The sequence below is a fragment of the Cetorhinus maximus genome, chromosome 4, assembly GCF_964194155.1.
Source record: "Cetorhinus maximus chromosome 4, sCetMax3.hap1.1, whole genome shotgun sequence".
Lineage (NCBI taxonomy): Eukaryota > Metazoa > Chordata > Chondrichthyes > Lamniformes > Cetorhinidae > Cetorhinus > Cetorhinus maximus.
In genome coordinates this window covers 87,806,187-87,826,803 of record NC_135882.1, presented here as the reverse complement: position 1 = coordinate 87,826,803, position 20,617 = coordinate 87,806,187, and the positions used below count along the sequence as shown (strand labels likewise).

Genomic DNA, 20,617 nt, shown 5'->3' with positions numbered 1-20,617 from the left:
TGTCTTACAGCAATAGTTACCCAGAAAAAGTTAGAAGAATTAAAACCACTTCTAGTTTCTGAGTAACTGTTGCACTGACCTACCCGACCCCCACCATGGGACACCCGACTACCCTCACCTCCCTGCTACACAGCCCCAAACCCTCATGGAGCCCCCGCCCACATGGGACACCCCACCCCCCCGACCCACATGTGACTCCCAAATACACAACCCGCCAACTCTCCCATATACCCTTCCTCGATTAGAGGCCCCCCCCAACCACCGACCACCCGACCTGACCCCCGGACTACCTGACTACCCACCTGGACCACTCGACCTCTTCCACCACCCCCCCTGCCCACCACCACCTCAATCCTGCCCACTTATTTTCTCCCTGGCTTGTCAGTGGCTAGACCTTTAAACCCACTTGCTTTACGGCAGCTAGTGTCATAAAAAAGGGAGCATGGCTTACTTATCTTCAACTGAGCTGCCCTCAACCACAGACTGTGGGAACCCACTGCACTATACAGATCCCGCCCGGCCTGTCAGAAGGACGGGCGAGATAGAAGCAGCTGCATTTCAAGGTAAGAAATTACAAGTGGAGTGGCAATCGGAAGTTACGGGCCATTTGCTCAATGCCTCTGCCATTTCCTCATTCCTCATGATAATTTCTCTTGCCCCTGCTTCTAAGGGACCAACATTTACTTTAGCGATTCTCTTCCTTTTTCTATGCTTTTAAATGCTCTTATAATCTGTCTTTATACTCCTGGCTAGCTTACTCTCATATTCTACTTTTCCCCTTTTTATCAACTTTTTGGTGCCCCTTTCCTGGTTTCTAAAATACTCCCAATCCTCAGACTTGCTACTGTTCTTTGCAACATTATAAGCTTGCTCTTTTAATCTAATACTACCCTTAGCTTCCTGAGTGAGCTGCAGATTGGTGTTTCTTGCTGAGATTTTGTTTTTCGATGAAATATTTTTTTTTGAACATTTTGAATTGTTTCTTTACATGTTTCCCACTGTTTATATACTGCCCTGCCTTTTAGTCTATTTACTCAATCAACCTTAGCCAGTTCTCCTCTCATACCTATGTAATTGGCTTCATTTAGTTTAAGAATTTTGTTTGTGATTGGAGTATGTCACTTTCAAACTTAACATGGAATTCAATGGTATTACGAGCACTATTTCCCAGTGGATCTTTTACTGTACATTACTAATTAACCCTACCGCATTACACAATACTAGTTCTAAGATAGCTTCATCCCTAGCCAATTCCACAACAGTTTGTTCCAGAAAACTGTCACAAAAATATTCTACAAACTCATCTTCTGGATGACCTTCACCAATTTGACTGGTCCAGTCTATATGAAGAATAAAGTCCCCCACAATTAATATATTGCTATTGTTACAAGCTCCAATAATTTCTTGTTTAATGCTACGCGCAACTGTATAACTATTGTTAGGCGACCTATAAACTACTCCCACCAACGTTTTTTGACTCTTGCTATTCTTAATTTCCATCCATACCAATTCTACTTCATGATCTTCTGACACCAGATCCTTTCTCACTAGTGTCGTCATGTGATCCTTTACCATCCTTTACCCTCCTCCTTTGCCATTCTGTCTGTCTTTCTGAAATACTGTGTGAATATTTATTTCCCAATCTTGATCACCTTGCAACCATGAGCAGAATTTTGCTGTCAGTAAGCAGGGCCTACTTGCCGACGCGTAAAATGTCGCGGGATGACGTCGAGGGTTCCTCCTGACGTCATCCCGCCCCATTTAAATTTTCAGGAAGGCGGGGGCACAGCCAAATCAACTGTGCACCCGCCGACCTGTCAATGGCCAATTGAGGCCATTGACTGGACCATTTAAACAATTAAAGGACCTGCCCGTCCAACCTTAAGGTTGGTGGGAAGGCCAGGAGCCCTGGCGGGCAATAGAAAAAAACATGAAACCTCATCCACCGGCAGATGAGGTTTCATGTAGGGATTTAAAAAGTTTAATAAACTTATAATGCAAATTATGAACATGTCCCATCTCATGAGGGGGACACGTTAGGGAATTTTTTTTCTTCTAATTTCCATATTTTTAGAAGTGTAAGTGATCTTCCTGAGGCAGCACTTAGCCTCAGGGAGATGTGTGCTTTTTCGTGTGCATGCGTGAAAGAGTGCACTCTCACTTTTGGGCAATCCCCCCTGCCTGCACAGGAAGCGCATAGCGCTTCCCGCCGGACGTCACGCTAGGTGGGCCTTAATTGGCCCACCCATGTAAAATGGGGGCGGAGCCCGCTTCTCCGGCCGGGATCGGCTCCCCGCCCACTGGAGATTGGATCGGGCCCACCCGCCCGACAGGCAGAAAGTTCTGCCCCATGTATCTGTAATGGCAATTAAATCTAAACCACTTGCCTCCATTTGTGCCATTAGTTCATCTATCATATTGCAGATGCTCTGTGCATCCACATAAAGAACCATTAGTTTCATTTTTTTACTACTATTCTGTGCATTGACATTATTCACTAATGTACAATTAATGTTAAGCTCTCTATACCTTACTGTGCTGCTCTGCTTGTCTTTACCCAAATCGCCAGACTGTTCCGTTGCCTTGTTCTTCCCCAACCCCCCACTTTACTCTAAAGCCTTGTCCACAGTCCTCGTTATATGACCAGTCAGAACACTGGTACCAGCCTGATTTCAGTAGAGCCCACCCCAACAGAATAGCTCCATCTTCCCTGAATACATTGTTGCAGATATTCAATTTCAGTCCTTAAAGTCTTCCCAGCCTGTCAGTTTCTATTGAGTTAACGTTTTGAGTCCATATGACTCTTCTCTATGCCTGTCTCTTTATGGGGTATGTGGAACATTCTTTGTTCCAGTCCTACTCCGGCCCCCTCCCACAACTCTTTCTCCGGTACATCGATGATTACTTCGGTGCTGCTTCATGCTCTCGTCGGGACCTGGAAAAATTTATTAATTTTGCTTCCAATCTCCACCCCTCCATCATTTTCACATGGTTCATCTCTGACACTTCTCTTCCCTTCCTTGATCTCTCTGTCTCAATTTCTGATGATAAGACTGTCCACCAATATCCATTACAAGCCTACCGACTCCCACAGCTACCTTGACTACAGCTCCTCACACCCCGCTTCCTGTAAGGACTTCATCCCATTCTCTCAGTTCCTTTGCCTCCGTCGCATCTGTTCTGATGATGCTACCTTCAAAAACAGTTCCTCTGACATGTCCTCCTTCTTCTTTAACCGAGGTTTTCCACCCACGGTCGTTGACAGGGCCCTCAACCGTGTCCAGCCCATCTCCTGCGTATCCGCCCTCACCCCTTCTCCTCCCTCCCAGAAACATGATAGGATCCCCCTTGTCCTCACTTATCACCCCACCAGCCTCCGCATTCAAAGGATCATCCTCCGCCATTTCCGCCAACTCCAGCATGATGCCACCACCAAACACATCTTCCCTTCACCCCCCCTGGCGGCATTCCGTAGGGATCGTTCCCTCCGGGACACCCTGGTCCACTCCTCCATCACCCCCTACTCCTCAACCCCCACCTATGGCACCTCCCCATGCCCACGCAGAAGATGCAACACCTGCCCCTTCACTTCCTCTCTCCTCACCATCCAAGGGCCCAAACACTCCTTTCAAGTGAAGCAGCATTTCACTTGCATTTCCCCTAACTTAGTCTACTGCATTCGTTGCTCCCAATGCGGTCTCCTCTACATTGGAGAGACCAAACGCAAACTGGGCGACCGCTTTGCAGAACACCTGCGGTCTGTCCGCAAGAAAGACCCAAACCTCCCTGTCGCTTGCCATTTTAACAACCCACCCTGCTCTCTTGCCCACATGTCTGTCCTTGGCTTGCTGCATTGTTCCAGTGAAGCCCAACGCAAACTGGAGGAACAGCACCTCATCTTCCGACTAGGCACTTTACAGCCTTCCGGGCTGAATATTGAATTCAACAACTTTAGATCTTAAACTCCCTCCCCCCATCCCCACCCCGTTTCTTCCCCCTCCCTTTTGTTTTTTTCAATAATTTATATAGATTTTTCTTTTCCCACCTATTTCCATTATTTTTAAATCTACAACTAATACCTTGTCAGTCTTTCCACCCCACCCCCACTAGAGCTGTACCTTGAGTGTCCTGCCATCCATTCTTAATTAGCACTTTTCTTCAATAATATCACCACCTTCAACACCTCTTTGATCCTTTTGTCTGTGACATCTTTTGATTATCTACTCCTATCACTGCTTGCTTGTCCCTACAACCACCCCCACCCCTCAACTTCTCTCTCCCCCCGCCCACCTTAAACCAGCTTATATTTCACCCCTCTCCTAACTACACTCAGTTCTGTTGAAGGGTCATGTGGACTCGAAACGTCAACTCTTTTCTTCTCCACCGATGCTGCCAGTTTTTCCAGGTAATTCTGTTTTTGTTTTGGATTTCCAGCATCCGCAGTAGTTTTTTGTTTTGACTCTTCTTCAAATGGTAACTCTATTTCTCTCTCCACAGATGCTGCCAGACCTGCTGAGTTTTTTTATTTCGGATTTCCAGCTTCCACAGTATTTTTGCTTTCATGTCAGTTTCTATTCCCGACTGTGCTCTCAGCTGGCCAACCCTGGTGAGTTCCACAGAGCTCAGGAAACCAATCCGCTGGCTGTTAAATCCATAATTCTGGGTTAAATCCTGAATCCATTGGAAATTTAAATATTTTAAGCACTTTCCTGACAGCTCTATGGGGTTTCCCACTCACCTGCAAACTGCCATGGTTAAACCAGGAAGTAGGCAAGGTCACGTCAAAGGACGTTCCTTCCTGTTGCTGAATAAGGGAGGTTATTAGTTGGAACGCCGAACTCCAAAATGCTACCACTGGCTTCAAATCCATGTTGCACTGTGCACGTGAACACCCTTTCCAATATGGCCCCTGGCATGATTGAGCCCAGTCCTGTGCCTACATGCAGCAGACACCATTTTGGAGCTCGAAGGGGACTCATGGGTCCCATAAAACAGGCAAGAATAATGGCAATTTCTCACCTGCATCGTTCGAATTGCTGCAAATTAATACTGAAACATCTTCCTCCTTATTTTAATTTTCATTGGTTCAACATGTATTCAAATTGGATTTTAAAATAATCTTGAAATTAGACATTATGATGCTAAGAGTTCAGGCAAATTTCAAGAAACATGCAGAGCTGAAAATCACACATGCAGATTATGTTATGAGCGAATAATAACTAAAAAAAAGTAAACTTACATAAGGAAAATACCTCACCCTCGTTATATTATCAGTTGTAGGCTATAAATCCTTGGCTCCCAATTTTTTTTGAAAAGGGTCCCCTCTATAATGCACATATCATTATAAGAGGCCACAATTCTATTTTAACAAGAGTTGATCACATATTTAAATGGTTATTTAATTACAATTGTGACCAATTACATTGTTATGCACTGAGACCAGTTATATTTCATGCTTTCTGACAAAGCAGATACGCGTGCAGTAAAACTTACATTGTCAACCAGTAGAGTATACTTAAACTCAGAGGGAGGATTCTCCCCTTGTCAGGTAGGCGCGGTGGGGTGGCCTGGGGGTGGCTGTGCAGCGGCCCGCCACCCACGATCATGCCCTGGCTGCAATTTCATGCTGGTTGGCCAATTAATGGCCAGCCAGCGTGAATCGTGCAGAGAAGCTCAGTGCTGCCTGGGTGGAGGAGGGCAGGAGGAGGGCGAGTGCTGTAGTCAGCGCATGTGCTCAGAGAAAGCTCCCTGAAGTCACAGAGCTGTCTCAGAGAGCTGAAGATTTTTCACATGAAAAATAAAGTTTTTTAAAAAAAGGAAAACACGTCCCCTCAAGTGACTCCAGGGGCATGTTAGAAATTAGGTTTAAAATTTTTTATTTTATTTTTAATTAACATTGGAAACCTCATCCGGCCCGTGGATGAGGTTTCCTCAAAAATCCAAAGGCCACTTGGCCTTTTTGCCCACCCGCCAACCATAAGGTTGGACGGGCAGGGAGAAACTCAGTTTAATTAATTTATTAATGGGCTAACAGCACTCTTAATTGTCGGCAGACGCGCTGCCAACTCCCCTGTGCGCCTGCCGACCGAAATATCACGCGGGACTCTCACCCGACGTCATCACGCGCTATTTCACGCCCGTGCATGTCAGGCGCGAGCCCACACACTGAGGTGAAAATTCAGCCCCAAGTGAATATTTGATAACAAATATTTTTAAATTAACAGAATTGGAAAAATCCAGAAATACTTTCTAGATCTACTGACTGTATTAATTCTTTAAATAAATGCAGTTTAAAATGTTTGCAATTCATGTTATGTAGGCACCTGGTTTGACCAGTTGTAGAGTAACCATTTTATAGATCACACAAAGATGAGGGGGACTATCAATTTAGAGGAAGCATATCTTACAAAAAACTTCACAGGATTCCACCTGTATATAAGTGGATAAATGACAAATTCTTATGGACAAATGCAAATCAGAAGTAAGGCAATGAACAAAGCAAATGACAAGTCAATTCCATTGAGTTCAAAACCTTGGAAGTTATAGTAAAACTCTTGAGTCCTCTGGTGAGGCTGTATTTGGAGTTCTATGTACAGGTCTGGTCACCTAGAGATAGTGCGGCAAAGAGTAACGAGCCTACTTACCTGTTGACCTGGGAACCTGCAGCTCCCTGGTTATGATGCAAGACAGGCAGGTAAGGGGAACGAACATGTAGTGATGGAGGAGCCTCAGCCCCTGACTTTGCCCAACAGGTATGAGGTGCTTGCCACCTGTGTGGATGAGGAGAAGGACTGCAAGGTGGATGAGCGGACTGACCATGACACCATGGTGCAGGATGCCATTCAAGTGCAGAGGGACTGAAAAGGAATGTGGTATAGGACAGGAAACAATATAGTCGGTGGGGTGGGGGGGATAAATATCGTTCTTTGTAGTCGTGATCAGGAGCTCCGAAGGTTGAATTGCCTGCCCTGTGCCAGGGTTAACGACATCTCCTCCTGGCTGGAGCCGACTTGGAGTGGGTGGGGAGGGTGGCAGAGGATCCAGTTGTCGTGGTCCACGAGGGAGCCAATGGCATAGGTAGAACCAGGGATGATGTTCTGCTCAGAAAGTTTGAGGAACTGGTGTTCAAATTAAAATGCAGAACATCAAAGGTAATCATCTCTGGATTGTTAACTGAGCCACGCGCCAATTGGCAAGGGGACAAACATACTCTGGGCCCTTGTTTTGAAATGTTTTGGAAATGGCTGAAAAGGAGAGAAGAATCGAAGAGGAAAATCAAGAATTTCTGTGTGACTTATTGGCGATGAGAAATTTGCCAACAGCAAGAAATCAAATCTTGAGGGTTTCTTCTCTAAAGTCACAGTGCTTTAGTTGAAAGTTATCCAGCTGGAGAAACTGGAAAGGAAGCAATGCAGGGGCTGAAGAACAAAGCAGAGAAATTTAGGAACACATTTACTAAATGGATGAAATTATCAGGTTGTTAAACTGCTGCTAGTTTTGTGGCAGCTCAAAAAATTGTGAAACAAGGAAAGTTGTTTGCGGATGGTGAATATGTAAAAGAGTACTTTATCAAAGTCTCAGAGCAGCTACACAGTGATTTTTAAAACAAAAGTGATGCTATTCAAAAAATTAAAGACATGCCTTTATCTGCAGAGAGCGTGAGGACAGAACAGTGGGAATGATCACAGATAACACCAGCCGGCAGCAGGAAGTTATAAACCCAGCTCCAGTGTGAATAAGTGTTTTCAAGTACGAATTTCATAAAAAGCAAGTCGAACAGTTAACTGTGTGATGGAAGTATTTGAAAATGGAAATGGCAGCATACTGTCCAGACAAACAACCCCCACCCCCCACCCCACAAAGAAATCCAGCAGCAGAAATCGCATTAAAGTAAGAGCTTTTTTCATTTAAGGAAGGAGTTGATGTTAATTGAATGGCTTGTTTTGTTGTTTTAAATGTTTATTAACATTATATTGTGAAAAAGCACCATTCAATTACTTATAGTCAAATATTTAAAATGTTGTTGAAAATCCTTCCATTGGTATTAATACATGTACATTAATTCAGTAAAACAGTGATACATAGAAATCCATAAATGTGTCGGTCTTGTTTTTTGTTGTTGTTATTGACACTTGAGTAACAGCATTGCAGCTCTTAAGAAATTGCATTTTTGACTAAATTTTTAAAAAGGCTCTTCTTGTCATGAAGGTTGCAGGCCCCTGACCCAGGGGATGAGCTATGAGGAAAGACTTGATAAATTAGGACATGCCTCAAAGGGAACACAATACAGGTTTCAAATATGATATTGAAACAAAAAACCGCAACATTTCTTAGGACAGGGCAGAGCAGCAAACAGACTCTAGATTCTTCAGGGAATATTTAAGATAAATGCCTCAGGAAGAATTTCTTTATCGAGAGTAGTAAATAACTACATACAGTTGCCTAGAAAGTAGTTTGAGGCTAGGACGCAAAAATTATCTAACAAGCACATGCTATAATGGGAAAAACAGTAAGGTTGGTATTTTGGAATGATAAGATCAAATGGGGTGAAGGACTTATTCATCTTGTGTTACCAAAATGCAGCAGTTTAAAATTCTGAAATTGTTCACATCATTAGGACAGAAAAAAAAAACAGCCAGATTCCCACTCCTGACTGCTATCCAGTTGTCCCTGCTGAATAGTGCATGTCCAATAGGCATAGCATCACGCATTGTGGTGCTCCTTCACCATATTTCGCTGTAGGATAAATCTTGCAAGGTCTTAAGCCAATGGCAGGGCCTTGCATGCAAAGTGCATTATGGCCATTGTTGAACCACTAGCTTGTTTTTAGGACACCTTTATGCGTACAAGGAACCTGTACGATAAGTCGTTAAATATATCTGCACCCCTTCAATATCAAAATAGCTTTTCATTTTACATCCAATATCATAATACTTGGATTATTTTACTGTATTCCGGAAAGTAGATGCCTCCAAAACCTTACTTTCAAGTAGATCCTCCACCAGTTTTTGAGCAACCAGCTTTTAGATTTATTGATAAAATTGTTTCATAACACTTGGGCTGGCCATTTCTATGTCCAGATTATCCCATACCTGTTTCATACGTGCTGAAGTCAACCTGTGCAACAGGTAACCATGGTAGCAACATTTGTTTTTGTATCAACATCTCTTTTCATGGCTTTGGACAAGATTGCATCACTTAACGAATTAGCACACAGTAATGAAAATTATTAGTATTTTAATATTTTATACTTTTCTGTCAGAGGCTTTCAGGAACGCTTTGGCTTTTCAAATAAATTATTACACCCAAAGAACCCTTTGGTTGCAGAAACAACTCATGAAAATCAAATGGACATTTGATGTTACTTAACAATGATAGGTAGCCCAAAAGCATACAGCATGATTTGATAATATATCAGCTGTGACAATTTTTGTGTCTCAATAAGGAATAAGGTGCCTGAAATTTCTCTTTACATGAAAAATGTGAGAGACCTGCTTTTGTCGATAATCATGAATTGTTAATAAAAACACAAAAGAACGAAAACATTCCAAAGACCTAGGAAAAGTATTAGCAGCAGCAAACAAATATCAGGCAATCATGTCGTCTTATTTTGTGATTTTTAGTCATTTTTTTTCTCCATGCAAAAGTTTTTGAAATGAACTATACATTACATGTTCTGTTTTAGAACAAAAGTGAATTTACATAGGTTTAGCTGGCTGTGGTATTGACAATGTGCACTAAAGCCAGAAGAAACAGTTTGTAGAAAATCACAGCCAATTTCAAATTGACACATTGAGGGTCAATTAACTCATTCTTGGCCCCTTTAGCCTTTAGCTCTCTTCCTCATTTTCAGAATAACATGGAGATGTTTTCTGTAGACCTACACCCGAGGGAAAAAGAGAAGTTAAAATACCGCTTTATTGAAAGTCCTAATAGAGAATCACTGATCAGGGATAGATTCAGAGAGATGGTAGCTGCATAGAGTAAGGGGCAGACACATGATAGGTGAGTCAGCAGGGTAGATCTTAGGCTGGCCACATAGTTTCATTATTTTTCATGTTCTTGAAAGAAGTTTGGTAATGCGTGGGACTTGATTATTTAGGTTGCTTTGCACAAACATTGGTGAATTCAACAGGGAGTGCTGCTGCAACTCCTTGAAGGCCTTGCTTCTGACTTCCAGGGATTTAGTCAGAACACTTGTCCCCAGTCAAGGACACTGTAGTTACCAACCCTCTGAAGCTGTGGCACGAGAGGGAGAATGAGCAAAAGAATGAGGAGAGCAAGATGGGGAAGGAGGAGGTAGAAGAAGGGCTGTCAGCAGGAGGCCTTATTCACCCGGTGGCATTTCTCTTACCCCAACTTAAGTCAAGCACATTGGCCCAGATATTCCATTCCCTGGAGTATGGTGCCCTGGAAGACGCGCTGAGGGACTCCTCGGACCTCCCCACACAAGGACTGCACGGGAATTGCCCAGGAAGTTTTAAATTCAGTTGGGAACGCGTCTGGAACCTTCCAAAATTCCGACTAAAGTCGGAGACTTTGTATGGCTGTGACTCACATCGCAGAATAGTTATCCAGGAAAAGTTAGAAGGATTAAAACCAGTTCTAACTCCTGGATAACAATACTACTGACCTCACCAACCCCCGACTGGACCTCCACCACCCCCCCCCACCCTGACTACACACCCCTTACGCCGACTACCCTCCCGCACCCCCCCACCCCCCCGCCACAACCCCACTTCCAACCCCGCCACCCCCCGACTGCCCCCACAACCATCCGACTGCCTCCCCTCAGCCCCTGACCCTCCCGACCATACAGTACCCCTCAGCCCTTAACCCCTCACCCACTTACCTTCTCTTCTAGCTTGTCAAAGAGGCATTTAAACTTACTGGAATAAGGCAGCTAGTGCTGTAAGGGGGAGTGGCTTTGTTTCCCCTAAAGCTCCTGCACTGCACTGAAGGACTCCAAATTTCTTAGCAGGTCCAGGTCAGAAGTCCGGGCAGGAAATGTGGAGCTCCACTTCAAGGTAGGAAAATAGGAGCGGAGTGACAGTCCGATGGTGATTGTCACCCCATGGAAGATTCAAGGGCTGTGTGCGACGTCTCCATTTTACATCGGAGGTGTTCATTGAAATCTTTCTGGTGGCAAACGCTATGCCCTCAAGATGGCAAGGTTGTGCAGCACACAGCAGACCACATCAAGTCGTGGCACATGTTCTGACAAGTTCTGAGGGTTCCTCCAGGGTAGCCCAGGCCTCTTGCAGGTAAACCTGCAGCCTCAAAGGAGGATGTGGACAGTGCTGCCTGTGGCTGTGAAGGTGACCATGGTAACAAATTCTTTCATGTCAGATCCATCCAGGCCAGAGCAGATGACATCTGTGGCATTTCTCAGTTTGCCATTCATTGATGTATCCGAGAGGTGAAAGATATTCTTTGCAGAAGATAGGGGGTTAATTAGCATTCTCTCTGGCCAAACATGTGGCTTTATGGATGCCGCATCTAAATGCTGAGATGTACCACAACCGCAAATGGTTCAACTCCCTGAATGGGCAGTTGGTGTGTGACAATGTTCAGCACAACATACAGGTGAATGCCCAGTTTCCTAGCAGCAGTCAAAATGCCTTTATTCTTTGCCAGTCCACTGTACCACCAGTTTTTGGGCCACCATGTCGAACCAGAGTGTGGCTTCAGGGTAACAAAAGCTATCTATTGACCACCTGGCTCATGACCTTGGTGCGCAACCCAACAACACGTAGTCAGCTTGTATGTAACGAGGGCCATGCTGGCTCACAAAACATCAGCAAGACGACAATTGGGATGGTTCAGCAACAGTTTCATGGCCTGGGCTACCCTGGAGGAACCCTCAGAACTTGTCAGAACATGTGCCACGATTTGATGTGGTCTGCCGTATGCTGCACAACCTTGCCATCTTGAGGGCATAGCGTTTGCCACCAGGAGGAGGATGATGTGAAATGGAAGATAGGATGAGGACGACGAGGAGGGGAAGCTGAAAGAAGGGAGGAGGTAACCACCACAGACCCTTTCTGGCTAGTCCGTTCAGGGCTGCAGCACTGGTGAATACAACCTAAATTTCCCATTCTGAACAGTCCCACACCCTATCCCACCTCTGTTACTGACCATAACGCTAAAGTAAAAGCCACCATAAAATAAGCATTCCAAACATTCTGAAGCTTTCTAGTACACCTGTCAAGGCACCAAGCATTTCCTTATGCATTCTCAACAGCCTTTGTCTGTAATCTGACCCATCAAAGTCCTCAATCGAGTCTGAGCAGCAGAACCTGTGTGCAACATTGCTCTCCAGGAAACTAGCAACTGCCCTGGGTGCGGTCACTCATGCCAAATGATTCAGCATGTGCTGATTCTGCATCTATGCTACTCTCTCAGGTACATGCAGTGCCATCTGAGTTGGTGGCTGCAAGTGTGAGAGTAAGTGATGCTGTTTCATCATCACCAGTCTCTAACTCCTCTGGCACTTCATGTTCCTGTACTACTTCCTGGCCAGGAGGTAGCCTTGGGTATTTGAAAGCAAAAAGTCACTAGGGTAGGGTTGCAGTGAACGATGAGGGGAAAGCATGTTTACATTTTCCCCAATTTGTAAATCAAAAGAGATTGTGGGATGAAAGGGAGGTGGGATGTGAGAAGGAGAATTAAGTAGGAACACATCCTCATCTTCAATGGTTTCAGCCCCACCACTGGCCACTACCTCAGTCATGGCTGCTCCAATGATGGGAAGCGCCATCACTTCCATTGGAATGAAGACATGCAACCATGCCTGATCCCTGCTGTTTTGGTGCCACTGTCTCCAGTTATGCACTACCATCTTTTGCAAGAGAGAGGGAAGTGAGTCAGTAAGTGTTGTGTGATCTGTTTAGATGATGTGGCTGTCATAGTAGAATTGTGGGCATATGTGCAAGGTGTGAGATGCGGGTGTGAGGCTTCAACAAAGCTAAGTGTGTGAGGGTAAGATGAGGTTTTGAAAATGAGGTTTGAGCCATGGTTGACAGAGATTGTTAGTAGGTAAGTAAAGGCTGTGGTGAATTGAGCAGTGGGTGAGCGTGGTTCATTTGGTAGGATATGGCATAAAGAGATGCTTTTACTGACCTTGGCTGCCGATGAGAGTTCATTACTTTTTTTTTCCTGAACTGCATTCAGTCCTTAATGCCACACTGCTGGTACTGGCTGCAATTGCTATCTGGTCCCACTGCTTTTGCAATGTCTGTCTGGAACTGCTCCCCATTCTCTATGGATAAAGGACCTCTCTCCTCCTCTCCACCTCCTGCAATGGCCTTCAGTGCTGCATCAGAGAATTTTGGAGCTCGCTCTCTGCCCAGTATTGTCATGCTCACACTTCTTGCAGGTCAGATTCTTTGCCCCAGCCACTTCCAGTTGCAGAAGAAGTGCAGGCTAGCTTTACGTCTTGCTAGCCTCACACAAACTTAGGCCCCCTGCTGAGGTGTGTAGCCACTCAGCAGTGTGTTTAACGTTGGGCTGTACACTATTATCATTTAAAGTAGCAGGCAACACAAAGTTTGCATGCTCCCAATGTCTGAAGGAATGGCAAGGATTAGTCATGCATCACAATCCCTGTGTTCATTTTCGGGCCCCACTGAATTTTCCCCCTTATTTTTAAAAAAAAATCACTTATGGGATGTGGGCATCACTGGCTAGGCCAGTATTTATTTCCTATCCCTAAGTGCCCTTGAGAAGGTGGTGGTGAGCTGCCTTCATGAACCGCTGCAGTCCATGTCGTGTAGGAACATCCAGCGTGCTGTTTGGAAGGGAGTTCCAGGATTTTGACCCAGCGACAGTGAAGGATGGTGCACACTGCTGCCACTATGCGCCGGTGGTGGAGGGAGTGAATGTTTCTGGATGGGACAAGAAAAAGACCAGAAGACCAAATATCCTCAAATTATAAAAGGTAATAGGGCGGATTTTCCTGAATTTTGCCCAGGGGGTGGAAGCAGAGCCTGCAATAGGTACAGGTCATTTAAAGTTGTATAAATAAGAAGATGTGAACATACAGGAGGATGTTCCGCATATTCTATACAGACAGAAAGACTAATAAGAAAGTGCTGGAAATGCTCATTGGAGCAGATGGTAGACAGAGACAATTATGGGAAGGAAAGACTGACGGACAACGTAGGAGAGGGAAGCAGAGGAGAAAATAGATGATGGATATAATGGACTGGTTGCAGTTGAGTTTTGTGGACTGTATAAGGGCAACACTAGACAGTCAGAGGTGGAGATCCATGGTAGTCAACCTTTCTGTGAAGAAGATGACATCAACAAATGAACAAACAAAATCAGAGTGTGGGGGACATTGCCGGCCTTCACTCTCATTTTTCCACATTAAACACTTACTGAATGCTCAGAGATGCATGGTACTGTGGACATGGGCACTCTGAAGATGGGAGGTCAGAATTTTAAAAAAGAATTAAATTGTCACCTCCCGCACAACACCATCCACTTCAAAGTTCATCCTGAGCAGCTCCATGATGCAGGACTCTGTGCTTTTTATGGGCTGTTCCCAGGGACAAACACCAAGATAAACATCAACTGTGGATGGAGGACCATCAACTCGGTGAAAGACTGAGTTCTGCCCCAAACCTGCTGATCTTCTAGTGCAAAGGGGTGCCCTCAACCCAGTGTTGCAGACTGACACATGCCACGGTCCAAGGCTATGTGGATGCACGAACCGATGGGGCGGCCGCTGCAGAGATACCCTGAGTCTGTTATACACATGCACATGCACACGCGCACACATACACCTCTGTCAAAGGTTAAAAGTCAATGGTTCAACAGAAAAGGGAAGATGGTAGAGTCATTGAAATTGTGTCCGGTGTAAGGTTGGTTTCTCAGCGCTGGTCTGTGAAACAGTCCATGACTCTTGTACTCCTTTTGAGGCGGACTTGAGGAACACTTGCCAGTACTCTATTCCAACACATAGCAACTTAGGAGCAGCTTATATTTACTTCCAGCTGTGGACTGGCCCTGGACTACAAAAAGGCTGCTGTCTTCCTTTCAAAAGCAGTTGGTCCTTTCTCTTCTCAAAGCAAAACAAAACCAACTTTTTAACACGGTTTTTCCAGGCATGGTTTTTTTTCTGGGGTGGTGGGGAGACATAAACTATTATGTGACCCCTTTTGTACACAGTCCACCAGGGTCAAGAGGTTTCCAGCTTCTTTAAAACTGCTTAATTACCTTTTCCTGCATACGGATGTTTTTTTCCAGGAATAGCAGTCAGAGTCCTGCATCAACCCTTTAAGGGACAATGTTTTTTAAAACACAAATTCTTCAAGAATGTTCTTAGTCCTTGAAGAAGAACTATTTTCCATGATTAAAGTGTTCCTGACAGTATCTTTTTGGGAAAAGAAAAGTTGGGCCCTGCAAGGAGTGCCCCACGACCATGTTAAAGGCCCAGGACAGGAAATAACAATGCTCGCAGGCCAAGCAGGAGCAGTGTACTTTGGGTCAGGGTAAGGGAGGTAGGAAAATCGGCCTTGATCAATTGAGAAATGAAGCATAGTAATGTATTCAAAATACTTTACAAGGTTCTTTAAAGAGTAACAGATGCTTGATAGCAACAATCATTCACTGTATTCATGCTCCAGCTTTGTTAAGCAAGTTAAATTGGTCTTTGCACTTTTAAACCTTTAAGGCATACACTGGATAATCCATCACTGTAAGTGCAATCTGGTGCAAACATCAATGTTACACTTAAAAGACTTCTCAGTATTAACATGAGAAAAGTCAAAGAAAGTTTACATTTGATAATAAATGCCTTGCATTATGTTGTGGTTCCGTTTAAAATATATGAAACTATATTCATTGCAACAAAACTATAAATTTCTGTCTAGATAAGAGTCCAAAAGAAACAAGTACAACAACTCCATTCACATCACAGAATGATTTAAAGTCCTTAGGTCATAATATGCAATGAAACTGGATGATGTACAATGCTTAAATGTCATTAAATAGTTTTTACTATTACTGTTAATATACATTCAACTGACAACAGTGCTCAATGTGAGATACCAAAGGGCAACAATTCTTTATGATGCTTGTCTATGATGCAACAGGGCAGACCTTTCCCCATAGTAATAACTCTTAATCTAGACAATAAAGCCCTCAGTCTTTGGCTTTAGTCATAGTGGCAGCCAATGAATTCTTCTGTAACCTTTGGTCAAACAGGAGATACATTCATTAATTTTTTGGTTCTCTGATCATCACTATATCTACACCCCTATTGTGATTGTATTATGTACCAAAAGTTTGTTAGCACAAAAATACAATTTCTTTAAATTGTTTTCTGATCAGTTGACATAATTTTGCTGTTAAGCTTCCTTGTTTGCTTCCTCTTTCAGCTTTTCCCATGTTACATAGGGTTGCCACAATGCTGGTTGGTCACATTTTGCTCTGCTGTATATTTTTTTATTGTTATCATAGACTTTCCACAGATTTCTAAAACAATGAGTCATTCCCCCACTATCTACATAAATATGGTATATCTTGTACTATAATAGAATTAGTATATATTATTCTAGGTAAAAGCATTTTGACTCACCACATTTAGATGTAACCTAATATACAAATAGTGTAAGATTGCACTGTGCAATGTGAGAATACAAATGCATTACTGCATAGTGCTCAATTCCTCTACTATTTTAACAAGACATTAAATCAATTAAAATAAACAGGTTCACAATATTTTTGTTAATGCACAAAGGCATTTGTTTGCGAATATCCATAACATAATGTCACTACAAAACATTCCTAAACCCACTTCCCTAAGTATGACCAACCCTGAGATGAAGTTTATGGGTGCCATTATACTATAGACGCTGGCCTTAGACGGCTACATTTAGAGTGTGGTGCATTTGGCAGATCTATATTGCCAACTGTGCCAAAAACACAGCTTAGCAATAAAGGAGCTGTGTATTTGCTGAGTTCCACTCCCAAGCTGACTAATCTTCAATGGTATAATAGCAACAGCAATCATTTTTTCTATTTAAAGGATTTCATACCAAATTTCTAAACAGGTTTTAACTGCATCTGCGCATTTTTAAGAAAACATGGCTTTATATTTGTCTGAAATTAAATTATGCATGCTGCAAAGCCCTGTGAAAACATGTGTTGGAGATGGTCTCTTGGTCTTGGGAGCCAGATTGCCTCATGACTCCCTAGTTACGTCTCTAGTTATAACTCTTGCAATAATATGCAGCCAAAACTACCTTACATTGACACGAAAGTAATAGTACAATAAACATGTAAAACTATTCTGCTGAATACATGTTAACTAAATTCTCCTCACCTGTTTTTCAACATTTTTAAAACCTTTTCTTTTTTGCTTTGTTTTGCCTTCTTACACAACAGTTCAGTTATTCCTCACTTTTCTTTCAATTTAATTAATATACCATATTCATTTTATAGGTTCAATGAGCAAACAAGATTTGTTAAAAATGTATTTAAATGTACAACACTTTGTTATAAAGTATATAGGGCAAAGTTGATAGAAGAATAATGCATGAATATGACTGCAGTAGAAGTTAAAGGGCTAGAGTTGCTTAAATTGGTGTGTTGTTAACCAGAAACCAGAGGATGAGGGCACTATTGCACGCATGAGGTTTCTTCTATAAAATGAGTGGCAGCAATAATTTATCAGCTATAGCCTGAAAATTGCTGATTTATTATATCTTGGACTGAGCCATTTTAGCAATAAAGAATGTGTTCACCTGTTGTCAGTGGATTACTCTCAATGCTTTGGACAGCAAATAACAAGAATTAGAAATAAATTTCACTTGTGACTGATCTTCAGTCATGTTTTATGCTTTAACTCAGCAGTATTATATTTACTGATTCACATTTTGTCTGAAAATTCTATTTCACAATTTAATAAAAGAATTTTCCAGCATTTTTGTTTCCAATTAAAATAAATTGGTTTAACCGTTATTTATGTGCAGGTGTTTAGTGTTAGGTTTGCACCTCATGATCAAAGTAGTTACAATTAAAATTCTCCTAATAAGCATATGTAAGCACATTATTCTAAAGAAAATATATTTGCTTTTTAAGATCATGCCAACAAAGTAGCCACTTGATTGCTGTGAAAAAACACATTGCTAATTGCAATGTTGAATGTTTGCATCTAAGAATCATCCAAATATGACATTTGTTCAAGCTACATCTCATTAATCTAAAGCACAGTTTAAATGCTTTGTTTGCAAATTATAATTATTTTGATTACACCAGTTACTGATAGTAATGCTTATTTGCAATGCATCCTTTTGAATTTGTTTAATTACATCTTGAAACATGGCGGAGAAGATTAATTAACCCACCTGGCTTCCTGGCATGCAGTCCTGGCTTGGATCTGTCATACTCATATACATGTTTTCACCATCAAACTGTGAATAGAATAATAAATATTCAGAATGCATCTAAACTTAAAGTCTAGCAATAAAACATATAAGAACCAAATATAGACCTTGTTGAAAAGGTTTGTTTCTGGTTTCATATTGCTTGTCTTTGATGTGCTTGTTCCCATCCTTATTGACCCTGGATGTCAGTGATTTGAGGTAATTAGTGCAATCGTAATTACATCAGGCAGGCAAGAAATGAATGGTTTCCTTTCATCTGCAATCTGTTATGAAACAAAATGGCTCATTCTCTGCAGCATGCACACACATATTGCTATTAGTCTTAATGAATTGCTAAATGAATCGCACTGTTTCTGGCAGGATAGAAGAATGATGAAGTGTACCTATAGTGCTCTCTGATTCGCTCCAGATCTCAAAGTTACAATTTGGCTGTAGAAAGTGTATGCATATTAAAACAAGAAATGGTCTAACATTTCAAAGTGAGCTTCATGGGCTTCAGATGCAATACTCCAAAGTCTTGGCTCTAGCCAGTAAATATGGTTTTGGAATCAAATAGTTACATGACTGCTACATGGAGTCCAAGTTCTTTTTCATGTTGATTGAGCCAGTTTCCAAGCAAAATACTGTACATGAACTTGCTCTATATATTCATTGATTGATGAAATACAAATGATGCTTGTTAAATTCTAGTTAGATTAGTATACTATTCTGTTTTATTATATTTTAAACTGATGGCATGATTGTTGACTTACCTATGTAACTATTTATTGTAATGAAGATTAATTGACTAAGCTTCTTTGCCTAGTTAAGATTTATTTTATTCTAATTAAATTTGTGAGCAATGCCATTCTTCATTCTTGAAACAGACACTTCAAAAAATGTAGGAATTCCTTAAGATAAAACCAAAGTGTTGCAAAAATTCACAGGCTTCGCTTCAACACAAAGACGAGCATTCTCAGTTTGTCAATTGGTATGCAATCTGTTTTTCTCAGGCTCTGATAATTATAAAAGTAAAATAATGCACCACTGTCACCAAGTATAAGAACATCAAACAATTCTGAATCAAAATCCAAGGATAATTACAAACAAAAACATTTATCTTTAGCTCTTCTTTCCTATATATCCAAAAGGCTGTGACAACCAGAAGAATCCAATATTACCCAAAGAAAGAGTTTAAATGTTCCTTTGGTATTTAATCCCTGGGAACTGCAAGATGTACACAATCAATAATCAGTCAAATGTAAATATTGCCATTGAATACCCTGTAATCCGGCTAAAGCCAAGTGCATGATGGAACGTCTGGAATAATTGTTAAAGCAGCACATGTTTAGCTGTTGTGGCTTTGCTTTGCAAAGATAAAATGAACACTGAGCAACAACCGAAGACTACCTCCATTTCAACATTGTAAGGAGCGCATAGCATTGCTGACAATTCTCTTTGAGAATGGCTAAGTTTTTATTTACTTATTAAAAGCACTTTTTAGTTTACAAAAACCAAACCCCACAAAGTCGTGGGCCTCTGGGAAAGCTTCCGAGCAGGAGTGTAATATGCTTGTTTTAAGAGCTGGGATCCCATTGATTATTCAACATTATTCTGTTTCGGCAGCAAGCTAATCCCTTTATTCCACACAGCAGTCTGATGTGCCACCTGTATTTGGAATACTACAGCAAACCAAAGGGTGGATATTGGATGGCGTGTTTGCTTGCTGGCTCCTGGGAAGGTCCCTCATTCAAAGGCAATCAGTGCCTGATCGAGAGACCCGGCATTGGGAAGAGGGTGGGGCCCCCTCTGCCCTTGCTGTTGACCCACCTCTTCCCCCGTGACCCCCTACCCAGTGACTGCTTTCCTGCCATTACTCACCTGTGCCTGGGTCCCTCCTTGATTTGAGGCCTTGGGTGAGGGTAGTACAAGCTGCAGCCACCGCCTCCTTGGTAACACTGCTGAATATAGAAGAGCTGCTGGCCTCTGATTGACTGGCAGCTCGCGGTGGTCAGGACTTAAGTCCAAGGGCTCCCTATCCTGTCAAGTGCCTCAGTGGCATAAGATGTGGTAGGCCTTCCCTAAAAGAGGCGATGCGGGGGTCTCCACCAGACTCTCAGGTAGTGCATTCCAGATCCATATACAATCCATCAAGAAGTTTAAAGGGCCAAAGCTGTAACTTACATAGAAACATGGAAATATAGAAAATAGGAGCAGGAGTAGGTCATTCGGCCCTTCAAGCT

At 42.5% G+C, this 20,617-nt stretch overlaps 1 protein-coding gene across 2 annotated transcripts in view; it reads right to left on the bottom strand.

Moving 5' to 3' along the window:
- tox (thymocyte selection-associated high mobility group box) overlaps positions 1-20,617 on the bottom strand; it is a 297,637-nt gene that overhangs the window by 152,455 nt on the left and 124,565 nt on the right. For both annotated transcript variants that reach the window (XM_078540444.1, XM_078540445.1), the window contains exon 2: positions 18,357-18,422. In XM_078540444.1, coding sequence (XP_078396570.1) covers positions 18,357-18,422 — 66 coding nt within the window. The remainder of the gene's footprint in view (positions 1-18,356; positions 18,423-20,617) is intronic.